The following is a 13295-nucleotide window of genomic DNA, read 5'->3' as shown; positions in this document are numbered from 1 at the left end:
TCTCCAACGATGCTTTTGCATTGAATTGTGCTCTCCCTCCTTCGCAATAGCTGTTGTATGTTTTGTTAGTAACAAATGAAGACAATGAATGAATCATGAAAATATAACAAATGAAGATAATAAAGAACCAATTTGTAAACATTCTATGTACCTTTTAGTTGTTGATAATGAATGAGAATTGGGCTAGCGTGCAGCACTATCCTACTGAGATTACAGGTTTTCAGGACCAAACAAGCTAACGTCTTGGTCCATTGGAACTAATTTATCCGCAATGAACCTATTTCGTTTGTAGTTAAAGAAAATATAAAATTATGGCATGCAATCATATACGTAATGGTAATTGTACTTGGCACCACCTCACAATAGGCGTTGTTCGATATTGATTTATCCCAACCATCATCCAAGACGTCAATGTTCTCTTCATTTTCAGGTTGCTTTGTAGGTGAGCATTGTTTTGCATACCTTGAATGGATACTTGTTAAATAGGTCAACAAAAATAGTGATTAGCATGCATACATTGATTTTTACAATTCTTGTAGCAATGCTTGGATGTAAAGATCATTGAATTTCTATGAATAGCCTAGCCCTATATGTCACAGTCACACTAGTAGGGGGCATTGGCCATTCTATCGTATTCCATGGCAAAAGATCTTGTTTCCTCAACACACTATGAGTGTTTGCTTTGTTGAGCAATTCATAAAAATGGTCGTAGAAGAAGGTACTTGTATGCACTAATTGAGTTGCAGATCCATCTTGATATTGTAATTCTCCTATTGCTCCATGCAAGACATCCAAGAATCCCAAAATGCACTCCATCGGCTGCCATTCTTCATATGATGCTGGATACAGATCTGAAAACCAAAACACGTTTTAGTTTACGTTGAAAATAGCAATGTCCAAAACTACCATTCTGAAATCAAAAGGGTTAAAAACTCACAATTGGGCCTATGTCATGGCAGATAATCTGGATAATCATGCAGCACAAGCTCATTGTGCATATATACATGCTCGACTAGTATTTCCTTAATACCTTTCAAACACGTTTTAGTTTACGCTGAAAATAGCAAAGTCCAAAACTACCATTCTGAAATCAAAAGGGCTAAAAACTCACAATTGGGCCTATGTCGTGGTAGATAATCTGGATAATCATGCAGCACAAGCTCATTGTGCATATATACATGCTCGACTAGTATTTCTTTAATACCTTTCTTACCATCTATTGTTCTAAAATCTTTGACCCTGCCTTTCCAAGAGGCCATAAATATATTATTCGATTGTGGTTTTTTCCTCCTCGTTGGCTGCATTAGCATCCAACTTCCTTTCGACACAACCATCTTTTGACATTGACCATCTGCATTCACCCTATATTGGCAAACTCTATATATGATATGCACATTGTTGTAGATTCTATGTCTTGGTCTTTTGCATTCTGAGTTACACATCGCTTCACATTGCGATGCCTTGGGTTTCATGTTGCCATGGATGATTCGTGAAAGAGAACCAAACTTTCAAATGGGTAAAATGCAAGCGAGAGAACTAGGATGAAAAGTAGGAATGCAAGCAAGAAAGACACCCCGGATGCCTATTGCCATGGATGGAAAGTGTGAGCAGGAGAACTGGGGGGGAAAAGAGACCCAATCCTAGACTCAAGAAGGCACATTTGAATCTTTGATTCGTATAAGAGGGAAAACTTGTTTAGGAGGGAAATCATATTTGAGTCCATGATCTTTTTTTAAAATGACTCCTTGTTAGGTTTATACAGTTGTACATCCGTAAAGTTTTGTCTCTTTCTCTTATTATGTGAAACTATTTTGTATTTTCTATGTTTTATCAATGTTAAGTTGGCCCTCTCATGATTGGTGGAGAGGGATTTTTCATTTTGGCCAAAAGGCCCCAAAATGAGTTCCCTTTTTTCCTAATGGCATGCCACAATCTATCCAAAATGTAGTTCAACTATGATGTGGCAAGACACATGTTTATTTGGGCCTCATTAGCCCAACATATGGATTAGCATGCTCAAAATTGCTCAACAAATGGCATGTTAAGAATCCACGCTGATGGGAAAGGCATATTGCCCCACATAGACAGTAAGTGGCTAGAGTCTAAAGATGAGCCTTACCATTTACATCTTCGATTGTCTTTGTTGGCGTTAAATCCATTTCGATGCCTTGGGGAAATTTACAAGTTTGCATCATAAAAAATAAGGATTATTGATGCTTATTTCGACTTTCGATTTTTTATCGTGAGACATTTGTTCAGTTTTCAACCTATGTGGTTCTTACATGCATGGAAAGTATGTAAAGGTTTAAATCAGTGTTTTTTTAGAAGTTTTGATTTCCTTGATGGGCAAACTTTAGTTGTCACTCACCATGACATTGGGATAAACTCTAGAAATAGTCTATAAGCACCCCTGGGTCTTTGACATGTCGTTGGATGCACCACTGACTATGTACCAATTAATTGTCACCCACTAGAGTTATTGTGAGTGTACAACATCTTTGTCATCCAAGCAACAAATAGATCCTCCTTATGACTTTCTATGGATTTAATTTGGCTCCTCTAGCACCTCTATTTGTGTTCTCCAATCTCTTAAGTATATGGGGAGCAGTGAGTATATGTTGAGCCGACCCCTAGTATGGGCATGGCAGCTCTAGATCAAGCACCCACCGGTTTATGGAGTTTTAGCATGGTGAGCTAGAGGCCTGGGGGTCCTCAAAGGCAAGTTCCACATGCCTGGGTCCGTCAGGGTGCTGGTATCTTCTCCATTCTCTAAGTTTCTATTTAATACGGAGGGCCACACTTGAGGTGGCATTGAATAAATAAGGTTTGGGAGGAAAGAGTTCTCCATGAGATGTCTAGTGGGTGTAAGTGCCTCACACAACAAAGTCGACTCTCAAAACAAAACAAAATAAAGTATCGAATTTTGAATTTGAGTGAGTCCTTGTGTGTTGAACTGAGGTGGAACTAGGTTGTGTGGTAGAGAAGTGAGTGCTAAGATTTTGAAATTGAGTGAGTTCTTGTGTGTGGAATTGGGTTGTGTGTTTAGGAATGTTTTCCCTACCAGTATTCTTTCAATTTTGAAAATTTCTTGTGAGAGCTTTGTTCAGTTTTCAACCTGTGTGGTTTCCTTACATGCATGGTATGTATGTCGGAAGGGAATGGATAAAAAAGATATTGTTAATGTTCTTACCAAGATACTCGAAACAAAAAGCTTAGATTGGGTTGAGAAGCTTAATGTAACCTTATGGGCTTATAAAGGGTGAGTCAAGGAATCATGGCACTCATTGTTTCGAATTGGCAAGTTATATATGGAAGTATCCAAGTTAGTAGAAATGTATGTTATGTAAGCACAAGAAAATATGTTCATAAAAATATGGTACGTACTACGAAAACTTTGTGCAGCCAGAGTTTGTTGGATGGATAGATAGATCATAGATATCTATAGAGAATAGATTGCTTTGAGGTGAAGCTATGGAGTTGCGTGCGTGGGGGCCTTGCTGCTGCTGGTCTCTTCTCCTCAAATTTTGCAACTTTTTGACTTTTGCAAGTACTCGCTCACTGGTCTTCCATTATCTCACTTTCTCTCTTTCTGTTACAGGTTTCTCTCTTTCTGTTACAGGTTGCTAAGATTCGCATTGGCATTGGCATTGGCATCCTCTTTCACAATAATCTCCTCTGCCGCTCGCAACCCACTCTCGATGGCCCCGTCCATGCAGGGATTTACTCCCGCGTGCGTTGCCTCACCTGCAAAAAACATCCTGTCTTCCACACATTGACCCAATGTTTCCCTTGCACCAAGAGCACCGATAGAGGGGTGTGTATACCCCCCGTATATGTAAGGTTCCTCCCCCCAGTTCACAATGCACCCACCTGTGAAAAGCGTAGAAGCTGGACGTTGGAGAGGACATGGTGTGACGGGGCAATCGCCGTCGTCGTTTTGGAAACAGTCCTCTAGTGATGAACACCTCTCATCCCTGCCTTGGAATCCCTTGAACATGGCATCTAATTGCATCAGCGCACGCCTAAAAATATCACTTTGTGGAAGAGCTGCTGCAGCGTCAGCGGCTGGACCTGCTACAAATCCCACCAAAACATGACGACCCACCGGCGCCGCAGTTTGTTTGCTGACAGGGCAGGATGGGTAAACGGTTGACCAAATTTCAGGGAGGAAGCATTCTGAACACAGAACATGAAACATGAAGTCTGGCCAAAATCTACCGGAAAAGGCCAAGATCACCTGGCAAAATGGAGTAACAATTGCAAGGACCGTTAGATACTCCCGGCACGACACTGTCGCAAACCCGTGATTTTCAATTTCAAACGTCCACAGAAATTGCTCGAGGCTCCTAGGTACTACTTTCGTCACAATAATTTTCACCTTCAAAGCAGTTCGCATGCCAATAGCATTGATAGCGTTCTTCTTGGTCTCAGGAAGGGAAGGCACAAAATCGATCATCCGTCTCTGCAAGACCGTCTGTGACAACACCGTGTTAACGTCGAGGCTGCCCGAAATGTCTACAACCACCCATTTAAATACTCAGCGATAAGTTAATCTCCCTTCGAAAGATTTTACAGCTTTAGAGGTTACGTGATACCAAGGGCACGGTCACGATAGCATAGTCTGCGACTACCAATTGAGCGTTGTTGCTTCCGAATATCGTAACTCCGTCTTCTTTGGAATACTCTATTTTGTACACGGGCGAGTTTGTCCGAATCTGCAAAGTTTCACCGTAAACAATGAGCTTCAATGGCACCAAGTCTCGCTACAATATCTAGACGCAGTTGAAGGACGCTATAAGCAGACATTATAAATTGGATTGAATGTTAGAAAGGCCAAAATTAAGAGAGTACATCGAAGTTAGGGGCGAGGCTATACGTTCAAGCCCTCTGCCAGAAACTCAATTACTGATGAGAGAGGCCTATCGAGTAAAATGTACTCGTCTCCGTAACTCCAACTCCTCGCCTCATGAATACACTCTCGTAGGCCAAGCTCATATATTGAGCAACCAAAATCATTTGCATAAAAACCTGCAAAGTAAGTACATAACTGGTCATGTAGGACATCACAATTTCACTCACACTTGATAGATGGATTACGGATAAATCACATTTAAAAAAGCAGGATAAATCCCCAATCCCGGGGGCCGGGCCCCCTTCCCCTCCCTGCTCTCTCTCTCTCTCTGTCTCTCTCTGTCTCTGTGCGCTAAGAACGCATCAACACGTATTATACATGGGCTCATCCTGAGTATATTAGAAAGTCGTACGACAGTCATGGAGGCGGGGCCGGAGCTGCTTACAATCTGCCAGCTGAATGCTTCTATGACTGGCATGTTTGCTCTGCATGTACTCAAAAATGCTCATATCAGGCTGTTCCAGGTCTGCATCCGGTAAACGAGAGAAGGCAGCATGTGCTTCTCGAACGTATGGATTCTGTAAGGCTTCTGCACGTGTAAGTAACTGGTCCTCCTTACCAAGGTAATAAAGGTCCGGTGTCTCTTCTTAGTTAAGGATCGATATATCAGGAAGTCGTTCACTTAAATGATCGCTCTACGGAGAAAGTGAAGTGACGGACTTCCCGTCGATCGGCAAAATTATTTTCGCCATACTTGAGATAATGAGCATTGAGCAGTTGTATATTGTAGAATCCAAATTACAGGCAACTTTGTCAGGGGCTTGAACTCCTTAGAGTTTTGTAAAGAGAAGCTGTCTTCCATGTGAACGATGGTGTAAGCAAATGCGGAAAAGTACATTTACCCTACCATTCTCTGTCAGTCCATTGTAAGGATATGATAAAAATGCTCCGTTAGGGCGCAGCCGATCTCGTCCACAATCTTTTTTATCCTCGAGTTCGATCCATGAATGAACTCTGCGCCAGCCTTGACACGACGGAAAACTAGCATTTAGCGACATATGATTATAACAAATTGGCGGAAGGGCGGAGACTTTGAACATCAATGGCTACCGGTACATTTAAGACAGGCGTTTTTCAGGAAGCATAAACAACAATAGAAATTGTAGAATATACAGCACAAGGAAACAAGCAAACTCGCACACTTAACGACGATTGCTGGTCGTCATTAGTCATTACGTTCCGGTTCTGCTCAGAGGCTTACAGCGAGCTCCAAAGAAAAGAATCCAGATACTCTGGAAACAAAGTGACTAGGAGGACACGGCTGCTTAGGGAGATGAACCCGCATCACACGGCTGGCTCCTTAGGATGAAAGTTGCAAGAGATGAATCCGCTGCCCGCACACACTTAGCAGCTGCCAAGCCGTCTGGCGAACCTTCAACCCGGGACTCGATCGACAAATCCGGGTGAAAGATAAATTTCTCCATCACTGATCTTCTCGAAGGAATAGAAACTTAAAGGGGCTAATAATATTTGAAGCGGCGTGCTTACAAAATTCACGATTTTGACATTGAGCTGGAACGCATCAGAAGAGAACAATTAGGCACATAGATTGCATGCAGATTCATTTGTAAAGAGGAGCAACCAACCTCGATGGGCCAAGGAGCAAGGCCTTCGACATTTTTCACACGACCACCGATGCGGGAGCTCGCCTCCAATACTAACACGTCATCCACACTGGCGTAGTAGGAACGCAGCCGCCGTGCTGCCGATAGACCGGCAAGACCAGCGCCTATAACTGCCACTTTGTGTCTCTCGACCATGTTGGCACTGCCTATGGAGATATGGCCGATTTTTTCTACTGCCATATCGTGGATTAATGGCTTTCATTTCTGTGTAATATTGCCAACAGCAGGGCGAGGGCAGGGCAAGGCGTGAGGAGGTGGAGCGGCAGTGACTGGGCAGTGGGGAGCAGAAAAGCCGAGATGCAGCAGACAAGTAGTGGGCCGTGGGCCGTGGCCACGGTCCAACAAAAAACACAGGCTGGCGTAAGTGGATTGTGGGGCATCTATACTCCGTCGTGGGCTTTACCATTTTTTCCCACTAGCTCTAGTTGTCTTGGTACGGCTCGCTCATTCCCCTAGAAATGGATTCCGAAAAATCCACGTATTAATTTGAATTTCCAAAAATTCCATCACTTGAATTTGAATCACTTCGTTTTCATGTACCCTTCCATGAATTGTCTTGGTCAATGATTGCATGGGGTATTCAACACACTAGATGGTAAATCCATCGACATGCACTTGATTCATCAACACCACCATCATCTCTATCATCGACTTCCATTATGTTCGTCGTGTATTCTTCATCAAAGGAAGAATTCCTTACGACCATAAACATTTCTATTGTCGGTTCGAACGCAAAGCTAGTTTGTGCAATGCCCATGTAGCCTTTGCTAGGCTCAAAAAGCTCTTGTATTCTCGACTACTTTTGTTGTAGAGCGTTTTTTGCATAAACTCTTTTCTTTGCTTTGCATTTGTGAGTGGACGGAGGTGACACCAAGTCTGTTGAAGATCACTCTACAATTGGAGTTGTGCACACAGTTGTTCTATGGCTTTGAGAATCAAGCATTTGGAATAGCGATGGTTGTTGAGCTATTTGAAAGGGCAAAAAGTCAGAAGCAAACATATTTTAAATGATCTCAGGATGTAAGATACATGGAGGTTACAGAGATGCTCCAACAGGCGAATTTCTACGAATTCAGGTTAGCGAAACTAGAGAGTGAGTGGATGTTGGCCTACTGGAACTTGAGAATTGAGTGCGCTCTCCTAAGGAATCCAACACTTCAACTAATTAGTTCACCAAAAAGTATTGACATCAAGCATGTTTTTGCTTTGTCCTTGTGATTACACGGTGTCAATTGCCAACATTCATTTCTCATGCAGACAAGCTCTACCGTTGATTCTTGTGAATCTCCACTTGGAAGCATTACATGCAATGCACCCGAATTTACGGTTGCAAAAGATATCTTGTAGCACCTTGAGTCGTATCATCTCGAACGTACAAGGTGTGACTTAATTGCCTTAAGGTGTTTGAACCAATCAGTCTTGGTTACAATGTAACTTAAACTAAGGGAGCCTTTTAGAACAACCAAATTTTTAGTCCTAGGAAGTCATACTTGCTGCATTTAAAACCAAAATGAAAATGGAAAGCTAGATCCTTAAATGCATATAACAAGCGGCAACAAAATTCATGTTCTCTCTTGCTTAAAATCTCTCCATACCTTGGTCTCTTAGAGAGCAAGTTTCAATGCATAATATGAAATCATGGGCATATCCTATGGGGTCTATGTGGTTGTCCCTTACGAGCAGCTAGATAGTGCCCTTTATGGGATCCATGCAATGGTCTCTTTCTATCAATCAACCTAAGTATAACATGATTCTTCTAAAACAGGGACTTTACAGTGATGTGACAGACAATAGCTGTCCATATTGAGTTCCATCCTAAGACTTGATCCTCGTTTGTCATCTCGATGTCTCCGAGAAGCGCCTGCCTCATTAGGGAAGAAATGGGATCTCAAAAGGGCCTCATAAGAAATGGGTTATTTCTAATGAAAGGGCCATGGTAGGGTGTAAAAAGTCATAACCCCCCCTCACCTAGGTGTGTTAAGCCCACAAGTGACCCCACCTCTTACACAACTCTTACTCTTAAGTGGGAACCAACCAACAAATTCAAAATTCAAATTTCCAATTTTGAATTCCCTCCCTCCTTCTCTCGACGCCCTCCCTCCCCCCTCCCTCCATCCCCCTCCCCCTCCCCCTTCCTTGTCCTCCCCCTCCCTCCCTCCCTCCTCCACACTTGCTCCTCCTCCCCTCCTCCTCCATGCTTGCTGGTCCTCCCCCTCCATCCCTCTTCTTCAACTGTTGGTCCTTCCTCCTCCATCCCTCCTCCTCCTCACCCTCCCCCTTCCTGTGTGTTGCTTCTTCAAGCTTGCTTCTCCACACCTTCTCCTTCTCTACACCTTCTCCTTTTACTCATGGCATCATTCGCAGACATCTCCAATAAGTACTAGGTTCTCTTAGAGTTGGAGGCTATGATATGCAAGCACAAGTAGTATGGGATTGAGGGGAGCTTACAAGATCCACAGTCTTCATTTGCAAGGAAAGAAGCATCTCGACCTTTGGGTAGAAGGATCCTTGTATTCTTTAGATCCTGCCAACCAAAAGAGTCCTCCTTTTCATACAATGCATGAGCTAGTTCGGGTTTGTTGGAAATGGACATGTGGGGTTGCTTGGTTATTGCAATCAGTTAAACAATGCTCAGACAATGGCCATGCAAGCAAGCAAGATACGCAGAGCCTAAGCAGAGCAGCTAGCACATTTACCATTGTTGCAATGTGTAACTCTATACAGGAACTTCAAAGGCAGAACAAGGATCTTCATGATAAAGCAAAAGCATTGGACTTGGAGCGATAAAAATTACAAGAGTCACTCTATAATCTAGCTGAAACCAAAAAAGACTTGAAAAGATCTATATACAATCAAGTTCAATGAGCCGTAGAGAAGGAACGATTGAAGGCAGAAGGATGAGTGCAAAAGATGAAAGAAACACCTTTCGGATTGAAGAATAGGAAAATAAGGTACTTACATAACACAGATGCATTGGCACCCACTAGTGGTGCTAGAAAGAGGAGAATCCGGGCTACAAGGTTGGTTATCAAATGTTCCAATGAAATTACGCTCTTTTGTGCTACACTATTTGTGACTAAGTTTTGCTCGTGTTCTTCTTTTGGAACTTCATGTAAGATGTGATGGGAAGAACAGACGGGCATGATATTGGTTGTTCATATTCTCTAGCTAGTTTATTGAAGTCAAGTGATGTCATTGGGATACTAAGGGACCCAAGACACAAGCGCCTACATGTGCAAGTTGCTAAAGAGGTGATGAAGGACTTCAAGAACATTGTGGACACAAAGGAGATGCTTGTAGCTTGTGATACTGCCGGTGTAAGTCGTGAAGCTTACACATCTGTTTTTAATTTTTTTAAGTCTACTATTTTGGGAAAGTCTAAGAAGTCTACGGTGGCCCTACCCACACCTTGGCCTGTGAGACGTGCACAGAAACAAACCTCAAACAAACCAATGTGCAAGAGAAATTCTTAGAGGGTACCATTGTGTAAGGGGCACAATGACTTGGAAGAGTAAAAAGAAATCCGGTTTGCAAACCTTTGAGATGAATGCTTTCAACAATCTCTTTAAGCTCTCATCATCACTTTGTGTCTATTCGGTTTGCTAGTGAAAGCTCAAGACGGCATTCTGTAAGTAGCCATTGCCATAGGCAATTTGCAATCATGTTAGTCAAGTTTCAAGTGAGTTGTGAGCCTACCAGGTCTTCAAGCTTTGGAATTATGATACAATATTACTCTTGTTAAACACTAGCAACCTAGCCCAAAAATCCTCCAAATATATACAAAATGGGCTGGTCTGTTCTAGACATGGTCATTGAACCATCCTACAATTGACAATCTTCTTGGCTAAAAAGATGCCCTTCTAATTTGGCAACTTGGTCTGGAAATGCTACTTGCACTAGCCGCTTGACTTTGTCTAGCCATGCACAACTCTAGATGAAAACACTGAAATTCTCCACGCACCATATTAAAAAACATGTTGCTCTTTACGGACCCATACAGGCTGATGCCGGTTGAATGGCACCTCTACCATTGGCACCTCTATCATCCAAGCTATGTGCCTAGGAATTAAGTCCCCAAGTCCAATATGAGCACTCTGTAATCATTCTCCTTTGCAAGTGGCATAAGATTTACATCAGGGACAACATTTTCTAGGGCAGGTAGCACTCAAACAATGTCCTCTATGTCTTCCTCTACTGGTAGTTGTCTTTTCTCTCATGGCATCTTTTTTTCCTTTGGTTTCCCAAGAGCCAACAATGTCTTTAAGTCTTCATGACACACTATGGTTGGCATATGTACACATGGAAAGAAATTACAAGGCATGCGTGCTTGCAAATACGTCAAACCAAACATTTGTGGCACCCAATCAACATGCATGGCACCCCCTCCTAACCAATCAATGGCAATGCATATACGAAGGGAGGTAGCCAGATAGCTATTGTACAACCACTAGGAGAAAAGTTTCCTGCAAATAAAGTTGTAGTACTTAAGCACAACAATAAAATATTTTGAGTCATGTATAAATAGGAAAGGGAGATACTTCATTATATATCTGATTAACAAAATGGAGTTTTCACTGTCATTGTCTTACAAAACATGCCTCCTAGAGGTGGGGATCTTACAAAAAGACACCTCCTAGCATCCAAGAAACTATGAACCTCATAATTTCTTGCATGCACCAATTTGGGGGATTTCATTGTGGAGGATTTGGGTTTCAAGGATTTTGATGCACCTGATGTGCTCTTGGCTTTCTTTGCAGGAGACTCTCGACTCATTGTATGGTCATGTCCCTTCTTCCTTGAAATTTTTTGTAGGAGGTGAGCCAAGGGAGAGTTTTTTTGAACTTCTACATCTTCAACCTCTTCTAGGACATACCCAAGTGCTAGAATTCTCAAGGCTCTCAGTTGCATTCTTCAACTTCCCTTCAATATATGCATGTTGCACCTTTGTCTCCCCTGCATTGTTCAACTTATCTGCAATTCCTAGTTGCAGTAATGAAGCTAATGAGTCATCCATGTCTTCACCACCACACCCAACCTACAAACTATCAGTAGCATTCTTCATTTCAGCCAAATTTTCAGCAGAGCATATATCTTCATTGCTTACTTGCATGGGCATTTGACCGCCTGCTGTGCAGGCATGCTCTTCATCTGCCCTAATGAAAACACATTTCGGGCATATGTTTTTCTTGATGAGTTACACATTGATGGATCTGCAAAAAATGTCAATCCAATGACTAATACCTGAAGTAAGAAAGAGCTTCCAAAAGTGTTTGTTAGCAGTGCGTGATAACTAGTGCATCATGCATGCTAAATAGCATATCATGGTGGTAAGTAGCATAGGTCATATGCTACCTAGCACAAAACATATGCTACCATCGAGCATATGCTATCTAGCATAGAACATATGCTAACGCAGAGGAAATGCTACCTAGCACAAAACATCTACCATCATGCATAGAACATATGCTAACATAGAGGATATGCTACTTGCATTTAAGATATGCTAACCAACATACAATACATGCTAACCAACATGCAACATAGGCTAACCAACATACAACACATGCTAACCAGCATACACCTAGCATACAACATATGCTACCTAGGCATACCACATATGCTACCTGGCATAAAACATGCTACCTAGCATACAACACATGCTAACTAGCATATGCTAACATACAACATATGCTAACTATGCATGGAACATATGCTAACTAGCAAGTGCTAATGTACAAATGGACATGTGCTAACTAGCATTTATAACATGTGCTAACCAGTATTAAACAAATGTGACAAAGCATAGAATAAATTCCAACTATTATATGTAAAAGAAACTTAATGATGTATTTACCTCGTATTTACTTGCTCTCCAAGCCACATTGGAATGCGTAGTCTTTGGAATAGCCATAGTACAATCGAGATATCTACATACACCACTAATAGAGCATGCAGGTGCAAAGCAAATGGCATGGCATGTGTGTCTGCATGGTAGCATTACCAGCATGAAGGTCTCCTCTACATTGAAAGCCATTCCGCAACCAACACATCTTCCTAAATGAGTTAGGTTGTCTACATGACTAGTAACCACAGAAGGAGTAGATGGGAAGAGGCAAGCTTTGAAGCCTGCTTTCACTTGGTGGAGCATCTCCAAAAGCAATGCATGTTGCCCTTCCAACTCCTTCACTATGTGAGACTATAGCTCCACATCAGCCTGCAACATAGAAGACATGCAATCTTTAAGGCAATTAATTTATAAACGCATACATATTACAATCAAAATAAAGAAATCCAAAGATTGATAAAAGTACCTCAATCAGGGACATCATATCAAAGTCATCTGATCCTCCTCCATGCAACTCTAGCGTTGACTAATTTGTTGCTATTTGCACCTCAAGTTTGGATCTCGCAATGGAATTTTCAAGAGGCAAGGAAGCCAGCTTGGGTCTGTGCTGATAGAGCATGTGCTTTTAAAATACCGAGGCTTGCACCAACTTTCTCATTGCTCATCTTCTTAACCTTTGCTTCCTCCACTATCTTTTGCACAATTTTAAGTGCATTCTTCATAGTGTCCTTTCTTCTTTCTATGTCTTCAATTAATGCTTTTATCTTCAAGGCCTCACCTTGTGGCATGCAAACTACACTCAAACTACCACTCCTTTTTACTTAAATTTGTAGGGTCCTTGTAATGACTGCATTGAGTTGACTGGGATTCGTAGGCCTTTCTAAGCCCATATAGATCCACATGGGGCCTTGCA

At 42.0% G+C, this 13295-nt stretch overlaps 1 protein-coding gene across 2 annotated transcripts; it reads right to left on the bottom strand.

Annotated features, from left to right (window-relative positions):
• Positions 1–3605: 3605 nt before the first annotated feature.
• On the bottom strand, positions 3606–6740 carry LOC147892281 (uncharacterized). 2 transcript variants are annotated; one of them, XM_087388397.1, is made up of 7 exons: positions 6499–6740; positions 5784–5876; positions 5298–5484; positions 4877–5028; positions 4596–4715; positions 4379–4474; positions 3606–4237 (listed from the first exon to the last, which is right to left on the bottom strand). In XM_087388397.1, exons 1-7 carry the CDS (start codon positions 6715–6717, stop codon positions 3614–3616), a joined length of 1491 nt encoding a protein of 496 aa, XP_087244523.1. In that variant the 5' UTR covers positions 6718–6740; the 3' UTR covers positions 3606–3613. The 2 variants fall into 2 exon arrangements, with proteins under 2 accessions (XP_087244523.1, XP_087244524.1); XM_087388398.1 differs by having other exon boundaries at positions 4379–4462.
• Between the last annotated feature and the right edge of the window lie 6555 nt (positions 6741–13295).

The sequence above is a fragment of the Dipteris shenzhenensis genome, chromosome 17 (assembly GCF_047967505.1).
Source record: "Dipteris shenzhenensis isolate YYH24624 ecotype China chromosome 17, Dip_SZ_1.0, whole genome shotgun sequence".
NCBI lineage: Eukaryota > Viridiplantae > Streptophyta > Polypodiopsida > Gleicheniales > Dipteridaceae > Dipteris > Dipteris shenzhenensis.
Note: the sequence above shows the minus strand (reverse complement) of the source record. Positions and strands in the feature narration are given on the sequence as shown.

Excerpts from the sequence above, each read along its gene's own strand:
- LOC147892281 (XM_087388397.1), bottom strand. The coding sequence starts at position 6,717 with ATGGCAGTAGAAAAAATCGGCCATATCTCCATAGGCAGTGCCAACATG. Across the intron at positions 5,485-5,783 it reads CGGAGCATTTTTATCATATC|CTTTATTACCTTGGTAAGGA; the intron begins CTTACAATGGAC and ends GAGACACCGGAC. Across the intron at positions 4,475-4,595 it reads CTATCGTGACCGTGCCCTTG|ACGGTCTTGCAGAGACGGAT; the intron begins GTATCACGTAAC and ends GTGTTGTCACAG.